Source organism: Macaca nemestrina, chromosome 18 (genome assembly GCF_043159975.1).
Source record: "Macaca nemestrina isolate mMacNem1 chromosome 18, mMacNem.hap1, whole genome shotgun sequence".
Taxonomy (NCBI): Eukaryota; Metazoa; Chordata; class Mammalia; order Primates; family Cercopithecidae; genus Macaca; species Macaca nemestrina.
Genome location: NC_092142.1, coordinates 2801283 through 2824396, shown reverse-complemented (window position 1 = coordinate 2824396; position 23114 = coordinate 2801283). Strand labels below are relative to the sequence as shown.

General features: G+C 53.0%; 1 protein-coding gene and 1 long non-coding RNA gene across 10 annotated transcripts in view; one reads left to right on the top strand and one right to left on the bottom strand.

Moving 5' to 3' along the window:
• LOC105485801 (cyclin F) overlaps positions 1-23114 on the bottom strand; it is a 52120-nt gene that overhangs the window by 17342 nt on the left and 11664 nt on the right. For 4 of the 9 annotated variants that reach the window (XM_071083940.1, XM_071083938.1, XM_071083945.1 and 1 more), the window contains 11 exons: positions 21690-21857; positions 20974-21085; positions 17440-17552; positions 14757-14911; positions 12663-12769; positions 9935-10002; positions 8484-8677; positions 7705-7758; positions 5579-5683; positions 5205-5282; positions 1760-1911 (listed from right to left, as the gene is read on the bottom strand). In XM_071083940.1, the coding sequence (XP_070940041.1) occupies positions 1760-1911; positions 5205-5282; positions 5579-5683; positions 7705-7758; positions 8484-8677; positions 9935-10002; positions 12663-12769; positions 14757-14911; positions 17440-17552; positions 20974-21085; positions 21690-21744 (1193 nt within the window). In that variant the 5' untranslated portion in view covers positions 21745-21857. Of the gene's footprint in view, positions 1-1759; positions 1912-5204; positions 5283-5578; positions 5684-7704; positions 7759-8483; positions 8678-9934; positions 10003-12662; positions 12770-14756; positions 14912-16541; positions 16620-17439; positions 17553-20973; positions 21086-21689; positions 21861-23114 lie in introns of those variants that run through there. The other 5 variants (XM_071083939.1, XM_071083942.1, XM_071083943.1 and 2 more) reach the window with 5 other exon arrangements.
• Positions 3117-5208, top strand: LOC105485800 (uncharacterized). Its single transcript, XR_989795.2, has 3 exons — positions 3117-3192; positions 4743-4986; positions 5072-5208. It is a non-coding gene; the product is annotated as an uncharacterized lncRNA (long non-coding RNA).

Genomic DNA, 23114 nt, shown 5'->3' with positions numbered 1-23114 from the left:
ACTTAGGATTAGGATTACAGGTGTGAGCCACCACGCCTGGCCTGACCTGATCATTTTGTAAATATGTAAACGTTTACTGAGTGCTTACTATGCGTTGGGTGTTGTCTCCTGATGGGGTAACCAGAGGCTTCCCATTGTAAATCCAAACTGTATCTGAAATCTCATGCATAAAGTTGAAAATCATTCATGTTTTCCATTTTACTCTCTCTGTGATTTAGTGGTCAGCATGACAGCTGCCCCGGATGGCAGGGCTCCTGAGGGCCGCTGAGTTTCATGTGACATGCTGATGCTTACAGAGACTGGCCATAAAGAAAAGGCTGTGTCCCAGCTTTGGGAATTGGAAATATGAATCTCAACATCTCAGAAAGATGTTTAAGATGTTCAATGGAGGCTCAGAGCAGTGGCTCACGCCTGTAATCTCAGTACTTTGGGAAGCCATGGTGGGCAGATCGCTTGAGGCCAAGAGTTTGAGACCAGCCTGGCCAACATGGCAAAACTCCATCTCTACAAAATATACAAAATTTAGCAAGGTGTGGTGCCTGTAGTCCTACTTGGGGGACGAGGTAGGAGAAAGGTTTGAGCCCAGGAGGCGGAGGTTATAGTGAGCCGAGATCACACCACTGTAGTCCACCTTGGGTGACAGACAGCCTATCTCAAAAAAAAAAAAAAAAAAAGTGTTCAATGTGTTCTATGGCTTAAAAAAGGTCACTGCACTGTGGGAGGCTGGGACAGGAGGCTCGCTTGAAAAGCTCAGGAGTTCAAGACTAGCCTGGGCAACAGAGTGATACCCTGTCTCTACTAAAAATACAAAAATTAGCTGTGTGTGGTGGTGTGACCTGTAGTCCCAGCTACTCAGGAGGGCAAGGCGGGAGGATCACTTGAGACTGGGAGGCGGAGGTCTGCAGTGAGCTGAAATCATGCCACTGCACTCTGGCCTGAGTGACAGAGCCAGACCCTGTCTCAAAAAAAAAAAAAAAAAAAAAAATAGGTAACTGAAGAAAGCAGAGTAGGATATTTTCTTCCAAAAAGTCCACAGTAACTTAGGTATTACCCAAGACCAGGCGTGGTGGCTCACGCCTGTATTCCCAGCACTTTGGGAGGCTGAGGTTGGCGGATTGAGGTCAGGAGATCGAGACCATCCTGGCTAACATGGTGAAACTCCAACTCTACTAAATATAAAAAAAATTAGCTGGGTGTGCTGGTGGGCACCTGTAGTCCCAGCTACTCAGGAGGCTGAGGCAGGAGAATTGCTTGAACCCAGGAGGCAGAGCTTGCAGTGAGCTGAGATCACGTCACCCCTCCAGCCTGGGCAACAGAGTGAGACTCCATTTCAAAAAAAAAACAAAACAAAAAAACAGGCCAGGCGCGGTGGCTCAAGCCTGCAATCCCAGCACTTTGGGAGGCCGAGACGGGCGGATCACGAGGTCAGGAGATCAAGATGATCCTGGCTAACCCAGTGAAACCCCGTCTCTACTAAAAATACAAAAAACTAGCCGGGCGAGGTGGCGGGTGCCTGTAGTCCCAGCTACTCAGGAGGCTGAGGCAGGAGAATTGCTTGAACCCAAGAGGCAGAGCTTGCAGTGAGCTGAGATCGCGCCACTACACTCCAGACTGGGCGACAGAGCGAGACTTCGTCTCAAAAAAAAAAAAAAAAAAAAAAAAGGGTGATAGGGAACTCTGTGCCGCCCTGTGACAGGGCTCCCTTCCCCTGGAGGCTGTCGCGCCGCTCTAATTAGAAGCCCCAGCCCGAATGCCTCACCTCATTGTGTCATTGAGTCCCTTCTGCACGGAGAAGACTTGCTGCTTACTGACAGCCTGGGAAGCCTGAAATAGCTGACAGACGATCTCATTGGAAGCTCTCACCTCTAGTCCAAGCTGGTTTCCATTTGCACAGGCTTTGGCTAAAGACAGCTGAGGAAGAAAAGACAAACATGAGTGTGAGGTAGCAGCTGTGTTGTGGTTTTCCATTTCTGAAGCAATGGGCCATTCAGGCAGCAAATGCATACGGACGCAGTGCCCCACTTAACTTAAACCTTCACAAGCTTCGGGAATGAGGATGGCTCAGGTTTTAATTATTCTTCTTTTTTGAAAAAGTCATAGATGACATGAGAAAAGATATATAATGAAATGTCAATAGCCTTTCCACCGTGGCTCAGGTCTCAGTTTCTTACACGGCTAATGCCTGGGGCAGCTGTGTTAAGTCTCTGGTCACACAACCCAGTGCTCTCCAAAAGGCTTCTGCCAATGTTTACACCCAGGAATAGGAGCACCTGCTTCATCACAGCTTCATACCAGCAAACACTGTGATTATTAAAAACAGCTATTTTCAGATCAGGCGCAGTGGCTCATGTCTGTAATCCCAGCACTTTGGGAGGCCGAAGCGGGTGGATCACAAGGTCAGGAGATCAAGACCATCCTCACTAACACGGTGAAACCCCGTCTCTACTAAAAATACAAACAAAAAAATTAGCTGAGCATGGTGGTGGGCGCCTGTAGTCCCAGCTACTCGGGAGGCTGAGGCAGGAGAATGGCGTGAACCCGGGAGGCGGAGCTTGCAGTGAGCCAAGAGATCGCGCTGCTGCACTCCAGCCTGGGTAACAGAGTGAGACTCCGCCTCAAAAAAAAAAAAAACCAAAAACCAAAAACCAAAAAACAAAAAAACAGCTATTTTCAGAAATTACCAGTCAAACACAGAGAAATATACATATATACACACACACATATATACATACATACATATATAATTTGCTAATACGATGAGCCCAAAATATCTCATTTAAAAGTGCACTCTTACGACTAGTAATAAGATTGAACATTCCAATTTCTAACCACTTGAGTTTATTTCCTCTTTTTATTTATTTATTATTAATTTTTTTTTGGTCAACTTCAGTGGCTCACTCCTGTAATCCCAACACTTTGGGAGGCAGAGGCGGGCAGGTTACTTGAGGTCAAGAGTTTCAGACCAGCCTGGCCAACATGGTGAAACCCCGTCTCTACTAAAAATACAAAAATTAGCTGGGTGTGGTGGCGGCCGCCTATAGTTCCAGCTACTCAGAAGTCTTGAGCCCAGGCATCAGAGGTCACAGTGAGCTGAGATCACACCATTGTGCTGTAGCCTGGGCAACAGAGAGAGAACTCCTGGCTTCAAGTGATCCTCCCGCCTCAGCCTCCCAAAGTGTTGGGATTATAAATGTAAGCCACTGCGCCCAGCCCTACTTCCTCTTTTTTGAGAATCAACTGAGGCTCCCCTGAACTTCTATCAGAGTCTTCCTATTCTTATTGATTACCCTGAGTTTCCAACAGAACTACGTTGCTGCATTTCTCATAAACAATTTTTTTGTTGAGATAAGGTCTCCCTCTGTAGCCCAGGCTGAAGTGCAGTGTTGCGATCACGGCTCTCTGCAGCTTTGACCTCCCAGGCTCAAGTGATCCTCCTGCCTCAGCCTCCTGAGTAGCTGGACTACAAGGCACATGCCACCACATCCAGCTAATTTTTTTTTTTCTTTTTGAGATGGAGTCTCACTCTGTTGCCACGCTGGAGTGCAGTGGCATGATCTCGGCTCACTGCAACTTCCTCCTCCTGGGTTCAAGCAATTCTCCTGCCTCAGCCTCCCAAGTAGCTGGGATTATAGGCACGCGCCACCACGCCCAGCTAATTTTTTTTTTGTATTTTTAGTAAAGACAGGGTTTCACCATGTTGGCCAGGGTGGTCTCCATCTCTTGACCTCGTGATCTGCCCGCCTCAGCCTCCCAAAGTGCTGGGATTACAGGCATGAGCCACTGCACCCAACCCATCCAGCTAATTTTTTTTTTTTTTTTTTTTTTTTGAGACAGAGTCTCGCTCTGCCGCCCAGGCTGGAGTGCAGTGGCGTGATCTTGGCTCACTGCAAGCTCCGCCTCCCGGGTTCACGCCATTCTCCTGCCTCAGCCTCCCGAGTAGCTGGGACTACAGGCGCCCACCACCTCGCCCGGCTAGTTTTTTTGTATTTTTTAGTAGAGACGGGGTTTCACTGTGTCAGCCAGGATGGTCTCGATCTCCTGACCTCGTGATCCGCCCGTCTCGGCCTCCCAAAGTGCTGGGATTACAGGCTTGAGCCACTGCGCCCGGCCCATCCAGCTAATTTTTAAATTTTTTGTTGAGATGGGGTCTTATTATGTTGCCAGGGCTGGTCTTGAACTCCTGGGCTCAAGCGATCCTCCCAACTCAACCTCCTAAAGTGCTAGGATTACAGGCGTGAGCCACCACAGCTGGCCTTCTTGTAAATCTGCTGACTGGCTTTTTGGATGTGAATACCACAATGTACTATGACACCTTGGGCTGGGCCATTATCAATTTGTAATTTTGTCCCTAGCATTTGAGCACAGATCACTCTGCCACCCACTTGGTGGGGTGACAAGAATAAGCTTCTATCCATTTGGCAAATAGGAGCTTTCTTTGATTTGTCCTGACAACTTTTTTTCTTCTTCAGACAGAGTCTTGCTCTGTCGCCCAGGCTGGAGTGTAGTGGTACTGCAACCTCTGCCTCCCGGGTTCAAGCGATTCTTCTGCCTCAACCTCCTGAGTATCAGGCGCTTGCCACCATGCCCAACTAATTTTTGTATTTTTAGTAGAGACGGTTTCACCATGTTGGCCGGGCTGGTCTCGAACTCCTGACCTCAGGTCATCCACCTGCCTTGGCCTCCCAGAGTGCTGGGATTTCAGGCGTGAGCTAACGCGCCTGGCCCTGACAAATTCTTTACAGCTGTGAGGGGAGAGTCTACCAGCGCTTGATTTCCTGCCTCTAGCCCTGGATGACTTGGTGACCAGGTGACATGACGAGCAAGACCCTAACAGGAAGAGGAAGCAGGAAGGGACTCTACACGCCCCTCTGCTCTCAAGCAGCCTCAAGTTTTGTTGTTAAGATCAGTTCTACCTATGGGACAAATTTCAAGAATGGCACAAATTTTGACAGCAGCTATAGGTCACAAGCATTTGAAAATTAAGAGGTTGGCTGGCTGAGAGGCAAGGGTGGATGGGCATGGAGGAATAACATATTTCCCAGCTCTTCTCACTGTGTACCTGTCCTTTAAGACTCAGTTCCAGTGCTGAACCGATCTTACGGTATCCCTCAATCCTGGCCTCCCTGTGGGAGCCCAGATAGTCCTGCCCCAAGGTCAGAAGGAGAAAGGCCAGCTCCCCACATCATCCCAGCCCCGCACCTCACCTGCGCTTCCCAGCACCCTTTGGCAGCGTAGTCCCTGACTTTTCGGAAGCTGTGGAGGCATCGCCCAGGATCTGACACCTGTCAATGGGAGAAGATCACCGAGCCTTTATACAACTGTGTCTTGGGAGGAACTCACAACCAAGACTCAGAAGGGCCGACACTACGCTAACTTCCCACCTCTTCTCTCTCAAATGGTGGGAGTCATTTTTGGAGGTACCAAGAACAGCCAACTGACCAGTGGCTCCTGGAGGCTGACAGGTTGGGAGCAGCAAGAGCCACCACCCTTTTGCGGACAGAACTGCATCCAAGGACCAAGCGTCAACTATGCCTTTGTCCAGCGAACCTCCCCCTAACCCAGAGCAGGCTCCACTCACATCCGTCCTCCTGTCGCTTTCCCAGAGGAGGTAGGAACTGGTTAGACATCCCTGATGAGCAGCCTCCTCAAACAGGTCACGGGCCTGCTGCTGCTTCTCTTCATCCTAGAATAAATCCCAGCAGAGTTCACTCTTCCCTTACTCTCTTTTTCATTTTTATTTTTTGAGACAGTTTTGCTTGTCACCCAGGTTGGAATGCAATAGCACCATCTCGGCTCACTGCAACCTCTGTCTCCTGGGTTCAACCAATTCTCCTGCCTCAGCCTCCTGAGTAGCTGGGATTACAGGTGCCCACCATCATGCCCGGCTAATTTTTGTATTTTTAGTAGAGATGGGGTTTCACCATGTTGGCCAGGCTGGTCTTGAAATTCTGGCCTCAGGTGATTCACCCACCTTGGTCTCCCAGAGTGCTGGGATTACAAGCGTGAGCCACTGTGCCTGGCTGTTTTTTTTTGTTGTTGTTGTTGTTGTTTCCCTCTGTCACCCAGGCCAAAGTGTAGTGGCATGATCTCGGCTAACTAAAACCTCGGCTTTCCAGGTTCAAGCAACTCTCATGCATCAGCCTCCTGAGTAGCTGGGATTACAAGTGCCCACCACCACGCCTGACTAATTTTTGTGTTTTTTAGTAAAGATGTGGTTTCAACACACTGGCCAGGTTGGTCTCAAACTCCTGACCTCAGGTGATCCACCCGCCTTGGCCTTCCAAGGTGCTGGGATTACATGCATGAGCCACCATGACTGGCCCTTATTCTTTACTTGATGTTCAGTCACTCTACTCACCAGCCTCCTCCCTTTCCATACTCTGTTTTTTTTTTTGTCTGAGACTGAGTCTCGCTCTGTTGCCAGGCTGGAGAGCAGTGGTGCAATCTCGGCTCACTGCAACCTCCACCTCCGAGGTTCAAGCAATTCTCCCTGCCTCAGCCTCCTGAGTAGCTGGAATTATAGGCACCTGCCACCAAGCCCAGCTAATTTTTGTGTTTTTTAGTAGAGACCTGGTTTCACCATTTTGGCCAGGCTGGTCTTGAACTCCTGACCTCAGGTGATCCACTCACCTTGGCCTCCTAAAGTGCTGGGATTACAGGCATGAGGCACCACACCCGGCCCCTATACAAAGTGGTAACACACATTGCTCTGAGCTTTAATAAAATGAGTTATCTAAATCAGAGCAGAAGTGACTTCTCTACAGAGGCACCACTCCAAAGCCAGTGAGGAGTGTGAACTCAAGAACTCCGGCCCTGTAATCCCAGCACTTTGGGAGGCCGAGGCGGGCGGATCACAAGGTCAGGAGATCAAGACCACAGTGAAACCCCGTCTCTACTAAAAATACAAAAAATTAGCCGGGCGCGGTGGCGGGTGCCTGTAGTCCCAGCTACTCAGGAGGCTGAGGCAGGAGAATGGCGGGAACCCGGGAGGCGGAGCTTGCAGTGAGCCGAGATCGCGCCACTGCACTCCAGCCTGGGCAACAGCGTGAGACTCCGTCTCAAAAAAAAAAAAAAAAAAAAAAAAAAGAACTCCGGCCACAAAAGCCCTGCTGTCTTCCTGGAAGGGTTTATGTTTGGGCTGGGCCTGCACAATCCCTGGTTCAGCTCTGCACCATCAAAGGCCTGCCCTTCTCACCTGCGGCCAAAGGAACTGCCCTCAACTGCCAGGATAGTGCTGGTGGCCCTCAGTGGTGGCTCTCAGGGCTTCTCCTCAGTGTCCCTCTCTGATGCGTTTGCCAAGCCTGTCACTAGAAGCCACCACATTCCCTCAATTTGCTGCCAAGGGGGTTTACGGATCACAAAGTCCATTAGGACATCAAGAGCAGAGAGGTCCACATGGGCAGGCGAAGCCCACCAGAAGCAGGGCCAGCAGACGAGCGAGCATCGAGGTTCAATGCCTCCTTGCTATCTGCTCTGCAGTTCTCACCTCCCCCTACTCCCCCACCAGATGGGTCATGGAGCCAGGATCGGAGCCCGCGGCCTGGCGCATATGTACTCCCTGGCTTCTTCAGCTGGGCCTTTCTGGGCAAGGCTTGCCTTTTGTTTTGGGCCTTGGATTCCCCCTTCTGCTGCTTTTCACTTCTAGGATCTTGGCTAGGGATGTATCAAACACAAAGTCCAAGTGCAGAGAACAATTTGACTCACCTCGAACAGACTCAGCACTCTGCCCAAGCAGTGCAATATGGATGCTTTGTGAGTCTTTAAAAAAAGGAGAAAGAAGTGTGATTTCCAGCAGAGAGAGCTGCCTGGGGGCCACCCTCCCTTGTTTGTGTCTCTGGGTCCCATGCCCATGGCCCTGCTGTCTGGCCCTCCCTCCCCTGCAGAGGGTCACTCTCAGATTTCGGTCTTTTTTTTTCTTTTTCTTTTTTTTAATGGAAACAGGGTCTCGCTCTGTCAGCCAGGCTGGAGTGCGGTGGCGTAGTCACAGCTCATTGCAACCTCAACCTCCCAGGCTCAAGCGATCCTCCCACCTCAGCCTCCCGAGTAGCTGGGACCACCACCCCTGGCTTTTTTGTATTCTTTGTAGATGAGGTTTCATCATGTTGCCCAGACTGGTCTTGAACTTCTAGCCACAAGCGATTCTCCAGCCTCGGCCTCCCAAAGTGTTTGGATGATAGGCGTGAGCCACCTCACCCGGCCGGATTTGGGTCTTGAGCTCCAACTACCCCATGCAGCCTCAGCCCTGAGTTTCCAGCCATTAGCACATGTGCCCAGAACTCTGCAGCCCACCCTGGCTCTCAGGCTTCCTCCTCTGTGCCAGGTAATTTCGAGATGCGTTCCCCACATCTGCACTCTCAGTTTTCTGCATCTTCACTTCCCTTAGGCTCCTGACTTTCCAGGGTCCAGGGTCTACCTTCGGGGTCTTCCTGTGCCGTGGGACCCTGCAGGTGGCCTCGCAGGTGCTGCCCCTCGCCCAGACTCACCCTCTGCAGCTGGCACTCTGCCCTGAGGCTCTCATGAACCACGGCCTTGCAGCAGCTTCCGCTCACCGACCATGGAGGGCGGATGAAGAGCCAGATGAAAGGCGCGGCACCCACGTTCAGCCGCTCAGCGAGACTAAAGAAGCGAGAGGCCTTCAGGCCATTCACTTCTGCGCGGGCCTCATCAGACACAGACACTGTGGGGACAGATAGGACAGAGCCCAGGGATGTCTCTTAGGGATGGAATGTGGGAAGTTCTCCATGGTCTTGGTGGAAAGTGTAACGCCTGAAGTCCACCATAGTGCAAAGCAGCTGGTGTTTAAGGAAGGAAGAGCCCTCCAGGATGGGGCACCTGTCTTTTCTCCCCCTACCTCGTTAATGTCTAGAACAGGTGGGTCATTGTGATCAATGCCCCTGCTGCAGTCCTCCCGGAAGCCTGGATTCTGAAGGTCAGGGGAAGGAGACCCTGCGACGCTTCATGTCCCATCCTCCCTCCAGCTGGGAACCACCGCCTGACCCCCTGGTCATGGGTCCATGGCAGGAGTGGGGGTTCTTTTTGGGACGAGGAGAATATTCTAAAATTAGACAGTGGCAATGACTGCACAACCCTGTGACTATACTAAAAACCACAGAACTGCAGGCTTTAGATGGGTGAACTGTATGGTATGCAAATTTCATGTCTGGGAACTGCTCTCTGATGGGAGGGTAGGGGTAGGACCTCGGCTCCCCTGATTCTGGAGGAGGGTGTTGCTCATGGTCCCTGTCAGTCACCACAATCCTGCCAGCCAGCCAGGGGTAGGGACTCTCTCCCAGCAAGACACCAGATCGTTTAGAAGTGGGAATGTGGGAGGCTACACCCCAGTCCTTGTTTTGAGAGCTGGGACAGACTGTGGGCTCGTTCCTTGGGGTGCTGGCCAGATAAGCGGGAACTGGTAGAAGAAAAGGCTGTGCAAGTTTCTTTCAAGGAGCACCTGGCCTCTGGGGATGAAGGGATCCAGGAACCAGGCCAGCTTTAACCTGCCCATACATGCTTCCCGTTTAGAAGCTTGGCTCTGTGTTACAGGGCAGGCTGACCTCTGTCTCAAGAATTCTAAGAGGATGGCCAAGGAGAGGGCCAGCATTCACACGCGGGTCTGCGTGCTCAGGGCACAGAGGGCGGGGAGCCCGAACAGCCCCCGTGCTGAGGCTCTGGCTCAGTCACTCTTTGCCAACTGAAATTAAAGGGTTTGCTAAAACAAGAGGTGACTCTCTCATAACCTACAAAGTCAGAGTATCATTAGCAGGTTCTTCAGCAGGGTACATCTGGGCACAAGCTCCTGAGAGGGAATGGGAAGGCAGGCCATTGGACAGAGCAAGGACAGTGACTGAACTGCTAACACAGGGACCACCTCTTCATAGGGCCAAAGGCTCACGCCTATCTAAAGCGACAACACGCAGGAGGGGTGAGGACTTACGGCCTTCATTGTAGAGGTAGGCTATGCCCAGCTTCACAGCAGCTTCGAAATTCCCCTTTTCAGCAGCCCTGAAACATTAAGAACATAAAGCATCACAATATTTTATGCCACAAACGGTATGAAGCACCATAGCACTTGAAGAAGTCAGAATACTTGTTCCCTGAATTGAATATATATATACGTCTATATACACACACACATATATGTGTGTATATAGACGTATATATATGCGTGTGTGTGTATATATATATCTGAGACAGGGTCTTGCTCTGTTGCCCATGCTGGAGTGCAGTGGTGCGATCACAGTTTACTGCAGCCTCAACCTCCTATGCTTAAGCCATTCTCCCACCCCGGCCTCCCAAGGAGCTAGGACCACAGGCATGTGCCACCATGCTCAGATAGTCAAACAAAAAAATTTTTTTTTTCTAGATACAGGGTCTTGCTACATTGCCCCGGCTAATCTTGAATTCCAGACCCAAGCGATCCCCCTGCCTCAACCTCACAAAGTGCTGGGATTATAGGTTTGAGCCATCATGCCTGGCCCTAGAACATTTCTTTTTTTTTTTTTTTTTTTGAGATGGAGTCTCGCTCTGTCACCCAGGCTGGAGTGCAGTGGCGCGATCTTGGCTCACTGCAAGCTCCACCTCCCGGGTTCACGCCATTCTCCTGCCTCAGCCTCCCGAGTAGCTGGGACTACAGGCGCCCGCCACCTCGCCCGGCTAGTTTTTTTGTATGTTTTAGTAGAGACGGGGTTTCACGGTGTTAGCCAGGATGGTCTCGATCTCCTGACCTCGTGATCCGCCCGTCTCGGCCTCCCAAAGTGCTGGGATTACAGGCTTGAGCCACCGCGCCCGGCCAGAACATTTCTTAATATCATGTAGTCAAATATGAATTATCCATTACATGCTCTGACACAGATGAACCTTGAAAACATCAGGGTCCGTGAAATAAGCCGGCCACAAAAGACCACGTGTTGCAAGATTCCATGTGAAATCCTCACAAAAGGCAAATCCAGAGAGACAGAAAATCAATTAGGGGTTGTCTAGAGTTTCCAGGATTGTGAGGAAAATGGGAAGTGACTGCTGATGGGGACAAGCTTTCTTCTTGGGGTAGGGAGAATGTTCTAAAGTTAAGTACTGGTGATGTCTGTACAACTCTCAGTATACTAAAAACCAATGAGTTATACATTTTATTTATTTATTTACTTATTTATTTTGAGACGGAGTCTCGCTCTGTTGCTCAGGCTGGAGTGCAGTGGCACAATCTCAGCTCACTACAACCTCTGCCTCCCGGGTTCAAGCGATTCTCCTGCCTCAACCTCCTGAATAGCTGTCATTACAGGCATGTGCCACCACACCCAGCTAATTTTTGTATTTTTAGTAGAGACGGGGTTTCACCATGTTGCTCACGCTGGTTTCGAACTCTTGACCTCATGATCTGCCCGCCTCGCTCTCCCAAAGGGCTGGGATTATAGGTGTGAGCCACCGTGCCTGGCCACATTTTATTTTTTTATTATTTTTTTGAGACAGTGTTACCCCATCAACCAGGCTAGAGTGCAATGGCACAATCTCGGCTCACTACAACCTCCACCTGCTGGGTTTAAGCAATTCTCATGCTTTAGCCTCCAGAGTAGCTGGGACTACAAGCGCCCATCACCACACCCAGCTAATTTTTGTATTTTTAATAGAGACAGGGTTTTGCCATGTCGGCCAAGCTGGTCTCAAACTCCCGACCTCAAGTGACCCACCCGCCTTGGCCTCCCAAAGTGCTGGGAATACAGGTGTGACACCACACCCGGCTGAGTTCTACACTTTAAATGGGTGAACTGTGTGATGTGTGGATCATGTCTCAATAAGAAATATATACATTTCCCCTGGAAGCAGCCCAAGCATGGCCCTGGCAACACAGCTGCCTGCCCTTGTTGGCTGTCTATCTGGAGTTCTGGCAACTCAAGTGGACAAGGGCCACAGTGAATCCCTGTCAGAAAATCCCCGCCTGAGATCACGAGATCAGGAGATCGACACCATCCTGGCCAACATGGCGAAACCCCATCTCTACTAAAAATACAAAAATTAGCTGGGCATGGTAGCGCGTGCCTGTAATCCTAGCTACTCGGGAGGCTGAAACAGGAGAATCGCTTGAACCAGGGAGTCGGTGGTTGCAGTGAGCCGAGATCGTACCACTGCACTCCAGTCTGGTGACAGAGCGAGACTCCGTCTCAAGAAAAAAACAAAAACAAAAAACAAAACAAAAAACAAACAAACAAAAAAGAAAAATCCCCGCCTGAACTGTGGTTCCTTGGTTTGTTTTGAAGGCAGCTGGTACCTGGGACCATGAGCACACGTGGACAGGAGGCCAGGGTGTGGGGTGCAGGTTGGGGTGGGATCAGCCAGTGAGTGAAACATTATAGGATAGAAATCACATGGTTTTGACCAAAGGGAAGGAAGGCTGAGTGAAGTTTCCACAGGAAGAGGACTCATGTCTGGGTCATGTGGGAATGGATCAGTGGCGTGAGGGATGACTGACTGCACGGCCTGCTGGAAGGCGTGTGGCTTGTGCGGCTTGATGCGTGAGGTCTGCCACCCTCAGTCACTCCCCAGGGGATGAGGCAATGTCATGGGAGATAGCAACAGGAAAATCATTACTGAATCAGGCCGTGAGACACAGACTGGCACATAGGGAGGCCAAGACAGGAGAAGACCGAGCCATTCTCAGGGTGCAGAGATACCTTTCAAAGAGCTTCAGGTTCCCTGGAGACGGCCACAGCTCCTGGAAGCTGGCACATGCCCACACACTGGCGTGGTTGTCCACCAGGTCCTTCAGCTGGGAGTGTACCTGCAGAACAACAGGGGCCGGGGCTGGGTCATGGAGGGACCACCCAAAGGCTCCACGCCTGGAGGTTCTTAAGGACAAGACGCAGATGTAGGGTCTCCTGTCTCCCTCCCCATCCCAAGTAGTCGAGGTCCCCAATCTCTGTGTGAAAGTAACTGTCGCTTTGAACAGATAAAACAGCCCAGAAACGAGTTTCTCTGAGGTTCTAAAGCAGGGCAGAGGACAATGATCTTGGAAGGAGGAAACAAACACCTAGGCTGAGAAAGAGGGTTCCACATCCCTGCAAAGGTGTCACCCCCAAAGACAGGGGAAACACTCTAAACGGGGGCAGGCAGGACGGAAATGTGTTTTCTGCTTCCCCACTGGAGGCCTTGCTAGTGGGAGTGTGGAAACAGGTCACAGGGACTCAGGGCAAAGAACACCACCCGTGATGGAGGTCTCAGGTAGAACCTGGAACCTCTGCGCTGGGCCAGCGCAGGAAGTGTCCAGGCCAGGACCTGGAGCACAGTTGAGCATTTTAAGCACCAAAGTTTCCACTGCCACTGGAAATTCAGAACTCCCTGGGGTCCATAAAGTGCGTCACACCTGCAATGGAGGTGACTTTGGGAGTCAGAAAATGGGTTGTTGCTGGTATTTTCCCATGAATCCACTGTATACTCTAGGTTAAGTCACTCAAAGTAAGCCTATGGTTCCAATATCTAGAAAATAACTCCTAGAGTTCATTTAAGTGTTAAATGTTACATGGGATTTGTCCTCAAGAATATATTCTTATTCTTTTTTTTTTTTTTTTTTTGAGACGGAGTCTTGCTCTGTAGCCCGGGCTGGAGTGCAGTGGCCGGATCTCAGCTCACTGCAAGCTCCGCCTCCTGGGTTTAGGCCATTCTCCTGCCTCAGCCTCCCGAGTAGCTGGGACTACAGGCGCCCGCCACCTCGCCCAGCTAGTTTTTTGTATTTTTAGTAGAGACGGGGTTTCACGGTGTTAGCCAGGATGGTCTCGATCTCCTGACCTCGTGATCCGCCCGTCTCGGCCTCCCAAAGTGCTGGGATTACAGGCTTGAGCCACCGCGCCTGGCCTTCTTATTCTTTTAAACACTATCTTTTAAGGGATGCAAATTTCACTGCCATAAAAGGGTACTTTTGGCCGGATATGGTGGTTTACGCCTGTAATCCCAGCACTTTGGAAGGCCGAGGTGGGCGGATCACAAGGTCAGGAGATTGAGACCATCCTGGCTAACATGGTGAAACCCTGACTCTATTAAAAATACAAAAAATTAGCCGGGTGTGGCAGCGGGCGCCTGTAGTCTCAGCTACTCGGGAGGCTGAGGCAGGAGAATGGCATGAACCCGGGAGGCGGAGCTTGCAGTGAGTGGAGATTGCGCCACCACACCCCAGCCTGGGCGGCAGAGCGAGACTCTGTCTCAAAGAAAAAAAAAGGTACTTTTCTGTTGACACTGTAATGAACAGAGGCAACTTTAGTGTGCTGGGAGACAGGAATGGAAATTTCTGTAATCAGAATGTCTTAAAGAAAGCATATGGTAATGGTAATGATATCATCCTTGTTTCCTTTTGCCCCCCCTTTTTTTTTTTTTTTTTTTTGAGACAGAGTCTTGCTCTGTTGCCCAGGCTGGAGACTGGAGTGCAGTGGTGCGATCTTGGCTCACTGCTTCAACCTTGAAAATGGTTCAAGCCATTTTCCTGCCTCAGCCTCTCTAGTAGCTGGGATCACAGGCATGAGACACCACGCCTAATTTTTGTATTTTTAGTAGAGACAGATTTCACCAAGTTGGCCAGGCTGGTCTCGAACTCCTGACCTCAGGTGATCCACCCCCCCCTTGGCCTTTCAAAGTGCTGGGATTACAGGTGTGAGCCACCGTGCCCGGCCTCTGCCCGTGACCTCCTTTTTAGTCAAAGTTTTGTTCTGACAGTTAAGAACACAAGGCCTTGATGGTAACAGTGCTAGGGCTCATGCTGTTTTCATCCAGGGACTTACAGCTCGGACAGCCAGGATGTCCTCTACAGAAAGCCATTTCAGGATGTGAAAGAGCACATCTTCAGGGAGACTCAAGATGGTCAGGTTTCGGGGCCTCCTCCTTATTCTTCGCTTTGTAGGATAACAGAAACACTTGGCACACCTACAGTGAACCACTGAAGGAAAAAAAGACAGAAGTCTTGATAAGATGAAAAATTATTCTATATACATACCCTTGAAGGGAAAAAAAAAAGGATAAAAGTTACACCTGAAAATGATCTAATGGTTACTATTCCCTGTGCCACAAAAACGGAACTATGCTTCCTGTCCCAAACAAAGATTATGTAAAAGGAGTGGCATTGCACAAATTACAGAAGAGATCATTCATTTTCAAATATTCAACAAATATTTATGGCAAATAGCGCATATCATGTAACTTGGCTATTGAGAAACTTTCTGATCCAGAGCCCACATGACAGTCAGGAAGGGGAAAAAGCTGCTGAGGCTGATGACCGTTTTCCTTCCATTTCACTCTTAGGAAAACCCCTGGGGCCTTTGCTGGATATCTTTGCTTTTTGCACACATGACCAAGGTGCATAATGTTCAATAAGGATCTGTGGGCTTGTAGAGTCTGGTTTTCAATCCAAATTAGAAGGGTCAGCCCTGGAGAGAAGCCACAGGCTTGGAGGCCAGGGTAGTGTGCGTCCAAGTCAGCTCTGCAGAGTCTCAGTGTGCCCTCCACTGTAGAATGCAGAGTTGACAGCTGCGCAGTAAGGTTGTTGCTCAGGTCCCAACACAAACCTAGACCTGTAGGTCTGTCTACAGGTGCAATCGTTAAAGGTGAGACGGGCTCTCCACCCACCAGGCAGGCAGCCCAGCCATGCTTCTCAGATGTGCTCTCTCCTCTTCCCACAGCCGGCTTTTCTAACTCCTACTCCAGCAACCCCTTCCTCACTCTAAGCAGATGACCTTAGCCCTTATTTCATAGAGAAACAGAAGCCCTCAGACAGGAACCTCAGGATCCTGCCTCCCCATCTACAAATCTACCTTTCTATCCATTCTTCCAGTCCTGAAAGGAAACGCCACTCCCCTCTGTGGGCCCAAATCCCTCCCCACCAGGACTTCCTAGCGATTGCTCCTTGCTCCCCTCTCCCGACCCGGGTCTTCCTGTCAGCAATTAAAAGAGCTGCAAAAGCCAAACGTATTCCAGGGCGACGAACTCTCAAAGATTCTATAGAGCTCTCCATAAAATATTCCTCATTCTCCGGCTCCCGGACAGATACTGTGATAATAGCTCAAACTACAGCTCGAGTTTCCTGTGCCTCATCGCGCGCGGGGCCGAACGCTGCTTTCCACTGAGCTAGGTCCACGGCCCCGCTGGACCGAGGCCCAGTCAGGGCCGGGCCGGGCCGCGGGATCGCTTCGACCCCACGAGCTCCGCAGCCCCAACCCCGACCAGGAGGCGCTGGTGTTTGGCTCCCCGGGACCCTATCGCCGCCCCGGGACCCGATCGCCGCCCCGGGACCCGATCGCCGTCCGAGACCCGATCGCCGCTCCGGCAAAGGGCCGGAAACGTCGCCGCGAGGGAAGGCGACGAGGGGCTCGGGCGCCCGCCGGGCATTTAAACCGCGCGCCCGGCCGCGGGGGCTCCCTGCGCCGGACGCGACACCCGCCCCGGGTTAAAGAGCTCGAGCCGGCCCTCCTCAGGCCGCCAGGGCCTCCCCTCCCGCGGGACCCACCGTCTGCCCCGCAGGGCAGGCAGAAGGGCTGTGGGGCAGAAACCGGCGGACATCGCCTCCCACTCACCGCCACCGCTCCCCATCGCCGCGCTCGCGTCTCTGTCGCCTGAGCCCGCCTGCGAGCGCGCCCGCGTCCCGGCTGGAGCGCGCGCGGAGCCCTCGCGCAGGCGCAGACCCCGCCCCACCGCCCACCCCAGTTTTCAAACGCGCCCGGCCCTCCCATTGGCCTGCCCGGGGGGGCCGCCGCCTGCCCCGCCCACGTCCCGCCCCGGGCTCGCCTTATTTACCGCCCTCCACGCCCACACTGCCTGCTCCGGGCGCCCGCCATTGGCCGCGCCAGGACGCGAATTCGAACATTGGTCGCTGACTGGTGGAATCCGCGTGGCCGCCCCGCCTCCCCAGCGGGGCTGGGGTCCTGGAGGAACGCGGCTCCCGGCCGGCGCGCAGGGGTTTCTAGGCGTCCTCTCCCGGCCGCATGGGTCCGGGCTTAGCCGCTGACCCCGGCGACTGGCATCTGCGGTGCCCGATGGGCTCCGAAGGCGCATGCCTGCGGCCAGGGGAAAGAGGACTCCTTGGCGTCCCTCGCAGTCGCGGCCGTGATCCAGCCTGGCACAGCCCCGACGTGGCGCTTCTAGAACGAGGCCGTGCCCTGCCCGGGTCCCGGGGTCGGTCCTGGGTCCGCGACCCTCACCCCCAGCCTGCACGGCCATCCTTTCCGCCGCCTGCTTCAGGTGGAGACCCTTGGGTTTGTGGCCGAGCCGCTGCTGGGCGGGGATGCTGGCCCGGATCGTGGTAGGGAAAGAGGAGGTCGGAGCTGGCGCTGGAAGTCTCCCCCGCGGAACGCTGACCCCTTCTTCCCGCGAATCGTGGCGCACCCTGGACGCCTCAGTGCCCCAGTCCCGGGGCAAGCCCTCCCCCTCACTTTGGCCAGATGCTGCCCCCTGTCTCGCCTCCTCGGCTGCTACCTGGTAGCTGCTCGCCGTGCGATCTGTCACATCTGCTCACTCCTGTCTTAGGCAGAGCCCATCCGAGCTGTCCTTCAGGAATCAGCCATACCCCACCCCTTTCACGGCACAGGCTGTCAAGGGGAAGACACGCAGCCTCCTGAGTGTCTGGTGGAGGACAGAGGGGCTTTTCCTGGGGAAGGCAGGGGCCTGGGCCAAGGCTGCCTACCCCTCCCTCACGCTTCCCTCAGTCTGCACCCTTCCATCCTTCTGAGTCCCCATAGAACCCCTTCAAGTACTGGGCCTGCCCTGGGCACACAGACAGGAGCCCTGGCGTGTAGGCTTCAGCCAGCCTGGAGCAAGAGACAGAGCAAACAGGTGATCACAGCACAGGGCGCAGAAGAGTCCGTGGCCCCAGAGAGGGCCTGGAAGTTGGGACTATTCCCTGTCCTGGAATCAGGAAGCGGATGAAGGAGGGTGAAGAGAGAACAGGCTGAGCAAGTTTGGGGCCTGCTCCCCAGATGTCTCATGTTCTCAGCTCCCAGATTTCTTATCCCCTCGTCTCACTTTTGTCCTCGTGGGTTACTGTTTCCTACTTTGTCACTGTCTCCCCCTAGGGCAGAGGTGCACTTTCAGGGTTAGCTTCCATAGCATCTTGAAGGGATTAATCAACTAGAGCCGGCCATGACCACATTAGCCACACCAGCTGCCTCTAGAATCTAGAACAGCGTCCCTGGTCCCTAGGTTGTTGTTTAGCTCTATCCTGTGCTTTGTGTAGTGATCACTCTCCTTTCAATATGGAGAGGCAAATTTCTTTTTCAGGGAGCAGGAGTTGTCTTGATTGCAGCCATGCCTGCTTTCGGCCCGCACCCTGCACTGGCTGCCCTGGGGTGATGAGTGGCTCCTCCAGGGTGTGGGCCCGTTTCCCATTGGGCTTCAGGAAGGTGAGACCTTGTTGGAAAAGTCTAAACTGTTAGAAGCTCAGGGAAATTCCTGGTGGAATGAGGTGTCAGTTGAAAACGACATGGGTAGTGAGGGGCAGGGAAGAGTAAGGGAAAGTGAAGTAGCTTGGGAGCCTGAGAAATCCCACATTCAGAGAAGGTGGGCCTTCAGTGGAGGCAGAGAGGGGCATGGGAGAAATGACAGCTGGATGTGGGAGCCCAGGGAGTGGCTTTCATCACAGGGGGCAGTCACCTGAAACAAAGACTGAGAAGAAGGTGGGCTGGTGACCATGGGTGTGTGACGCTGTCGTTCTGGGCAAGGGGTGCAGGAAGCATAGACAAGGCTCGTGCATGATACTTTCTGAGTCCTGGCTGAGAAGAGACAGAGACCAGCATCTGCACTTCCCAGAGGGGAGCTGAGGGGCCTGTGGCAAGGGGCAGAGTGAGCTCCACAGAGAGAGAAAGGCCGCTGAATGGAGCCCGTCTCAGAGGATAGGAGAGTGTACGTGACAAAGGCATGTGGCCACATCCATCTGCATGTGGACATTGCGATGGTCTGGCGCCCATGGGGCCTCTGCTCAGTGGTTCTCACGCTGGAGCTGCGTCAGAACACCTGCTATAGGGCTTGTTGCAACAGGATTGCTGGCCTTGCCCCAAGCATTTCTGATTTGGTAGGTTTTGGATGGGGCCCAATAACCTACATTTTTAACAAGTTTCCTGATGGTGCTGCTGCTGCTGGGACCCCACTGCAAAAACCTCTGCCCCAGTGCAACCCTGGCTCCCCTGCCTGTTGATGTGGGAAGTTACTGGCTGCCTCTAAGTCAGTCTACCCATGTGGGAGGTAGGGCGCTGTTCACTTCATGGGTGGATATAGGATCACATGCAGCCCTAAATTTGCAGGAGCTGGGGAAGAGGATGAAAGCCCACACATCCAAATACTTAAATGTTGTAACATCCTGACTTAGGCTAGCAAGCTTGTCAATATTTCTTTCCTCCTTCCTTCAGAAGAACAGTGTCATTACCACCTGGGAGGCCAGGTGTGAGTTTAGAATCATGGTCTCCATGAAGCTCCACTCTTCCATGTGACCATGGGAGCCAGCCCCACCCTGGCCTATGGGCACCCTCCTCTCTGTTTCTGGCTCTATCCTGCTTTCCAAGGGATCTGCACATCTGTGTGGAAACCCCCATGCACCCATCCAAACTCCACCCACAGTTCTGCAGAGCTGCTGCTTTGCTGCACCTCGCGTCTCAGGGTGCATCGGGCAGCATGGCCTGCCCTGGGAGGGAGTGCACTGGACGGACAAATTATCTGGGCAGGGGATTCTAGAGAAGGAAGAAGGCAAGCTTTGGGTAAGCATTTCCCTCTGCCCTGCAGACTTCTTGCCCATGAGCAAGGGGATGACCAGGACAGTCCCCTTCAGGCTGGGCCTGAGGGTGGTGTGATCAAATGACATGATGCCTGCAGGGGACCGTCCACAGAGCTGGCACCTGGTCGGGTCATGGTTACTACTGTGGTCACTCCCTGGCCGCCGCCTTTGGAAAGGATGTGCAAGATATTCTGAGGCTGCTTCCACAGCCAGGTCTCAACAAGACCACAGGCTACTCAGGTGGGACTCGGGCATCCCTTTCTAAGGAAACGCACCTGGGTTCCCCAGCGGGCCTCTTAAGTTCTCCAGTGGGCCCCACTCTGCTCCGTGCACTGCAGTTAGGGGGAGAGCCCTGTGCTGAGCTAGCTGGGCTGAGAGTTGCCTCTGTAAGCCCTGGAGACCCAGGGCAGGCCATGCACACCTGGGCCAACCTGGCACTGGTCTGTCTTAATTACAGCAGGACAGGCTCTGAGGGAGGTAGGGAGGGAGGCTGAGAGAAAAGCTGAGAGGGAGGCAGGGAGGGAGGCAGCGAGCACGATGAGGAGCCCGCTTGCTCTGCTTGCTGTCATTGGTCTTCACTTTGGACCAGGGGCACAGGGCAGGCAAAGCTCAGGAAGATGACCTCCATGGTGACCTGACTAATTGTCCAGCATGTACTTCTTCTTGGCTTGCTCTAGAGTGCCAAACATCTGAGGGGAGGAAGGAGGCTGCTGTGGCCAGGCTGTCCCACAGATGCACGCAGGGGAGGAGAGAAGGTGGGAAGGGCTGGCCTCTGGCTGTCCCACAGATGCACGCAGGGGAGGAGAGAAGGCGGGAAGGGCTGGCCTCTGGGACTGTGACACGGCCCCAAAGAGGCCCATCCCTCTTTCAGCTGCTCCAGAACACCTCCCAAGAAGTCAGTGCTATGGATCTCAGCTGTCTGTGCTCTTGGGTGGGAATGGTGCCGGAAGGTCAGAGGCCTGGTGGGTGTCCCTGGCTTGCTGTGTGTCCCCAGGCATCTGGTGTTCCCTCTCTGGGCCTGCTGTCCTCTCCATGAAATGAGGGGCCAGGAGGAGCCAATCTTCAAAGTCCCTTCCAGGGGAAACACCTTCTGTTCTATGATAACCACGTGAACATTGCCATGGAGACGGCAGAGGACAAGGGCAGTGCTGAACATGACTTCAGGGGGATGGAGAGGAGAGAAAGAGAGGGAGAGAGAGAGACAGAGTTACCCCAGAAAGTGGGTCACGTCAAAAATGTGCGCTCACCTTTGCCCAGCTGAGGTCTTGGCCCAGCAGGTGGTCATGGACCATGCCTTGGCGCTTGTCTTCGAGGATGCTGCCTGCACGAAGGACGGATGGCATTGCTGTGACGGCCAGGCTGGAGGATCACAGAGGGTACGTGGTTGCTCGGCACTGGGGTCCTCATCCCAGGGATTGGGGAGATGGGACATGGGAGGGGTGAGGCATAGATTCTCCTTACGGCAGATGGAAGAGGCCTAGGCAGGGGCCCAGGGCCCACCCAGTGGGGGCTGCTGGGGCTGAAACACACTTGGAAAGGTCAGGTCCACGAAGACCTTGAAATCCTCCAGCGCCTCCTATTGCCTTTCGCTGTGCACTTTGGCCCGCAGGGAGTAGCCGCTGCCAAACTTGCTCTTGAGGTGCTGGGGGCTGCCCAGGCACTTGAACTGCCCCTGCACCATGATGGCCAGCTGGGTGCACAGGGCCTCACACGCCTCCATGCTGTGGAGAGGGCGGGGCCTCAGACAGGGTTGGGGATGCCAAAGGCTGGTGCAGACAGGAAGGCATTGGTGCCCTGATCAGGCCATTCCTGATACCCATGCTCAGAGTGCGGCTCATGTGCAGAGCTGAGGGAATCTCCTCAAAGACTCTCCACCAGCTGCTGACGGGTCTCCTGGCCACCTGATTCTTTCCCAGCCTACCTGGTTTTGAAACTTCCAGTTACCCACAGACCCAGGCTCTACCTGTAGGAGGTGATGATGATGGCCTTGCCGGACTTGCCGGCTCATGCCACAGCATTCCAAAGCAGGTGCCAGGCCGTGGGGTCCATGCCAGAGGACGGCTCGTCCAGGAAGATGACGGCAGGCTCTCTGATCAGGGCGACGCCAGTGCTCAGCTTCTGCTTGTTACCACTGCTGGGGGTGGAAGGGAGAAGGTTGGGTGATGGCAATGGTCAGTCTCCAGCACTGAGCACTGCCAGCTCAATACTCACCCCCTTTCCTTCTCTATTCAGGAAGCATTCCCACACCTCTCATGGGGCTTTCAGCAGTGCAGCCCACCACTTTCACCCAGAGCTGAACTGTGGCTTGGGCTGTCCACTCAAGGAATAGCCCATTCCCCTGGACACAGGGATGAGTCTAGGGTGAGCACATGGTTGAGGAGTCTTCTTTGAGGGTCTCGAAGTGTTGAGGGCAAGCACTTCTCTATCTGAGAGGACGGGCATTGGCCCATCTTAGCTAACTAAAAAAAAATACTGGCTGGGCGTGGTGGCTCACGCCTGTAATCCCAGCACTTTGGGAGGCTGAGGCGGGTGGATCACCTGAGGTCAGGAGTTTGAGACAAGCCTGGCCAACATGGTGAAACCCCGTCTCTACTAAAAATACAAAAATTAGCTGGCCGTGGTGGCGGGCACCTGTAATCCCAGCTACTTGGGAGGCTGAGGCAGGAGAATCGCTTGAACCCGTGAGGCGGAGGTTCAAGTGAGGTGAGATCGCACCATTGCACTTCAGCCTGGGCAACAAGAGTGAAAACCTTGCCTCAAAAGAAAAAAAAAAAAACAAAAAAAAAAACACATATTGCATTTACTATGCGCAACACACAGTTCTAAACTGCAAATGTGAACTCATTTGATCTTCAGAAGATGCAGGGAAACATAAAACCTGCTTGAAACAGAAGCCAACAGGCCGGGCGCGGTGGCTCAAGCCTGTAATCCCAGCACTTTGGGAGGCTGAGACGGGTGGATCACGAGGTCAGGAGATCGAGACCATCCTGGCAAACACGGTGAAACCCCGTCTCTACTAAAAAATACAAAAAAAAAAAACTAGCCGGGCGAGATGGCGGGCGCCTGTAATCCCAGTTACTTGGGAGGCTGAGGCAGGAGAATGGCGTAAACCCCGGAGGCGGAGCTTGCAGTGAGCTGAGATCCGGCCACCACTGCATTCCAGCCCGGGCGACAGAGCGAGACTCCGTCTCAAAAAAAAAAAAAAAAAAAAAAAAAAAAAAAAGAAACAGAAGCCAACAAAGAGAGAAGACCCAAGGGACATCATCATCTGACCCTGGGCTCATTTTGCCAGACGTGTGGGCACCTCTACATCCCAATCCTGGGTATGCAGTACCGCTGTGTGCCTCCAGGGGGAGCTGCACACAACACGAAGGGAGTCCTTGGACCT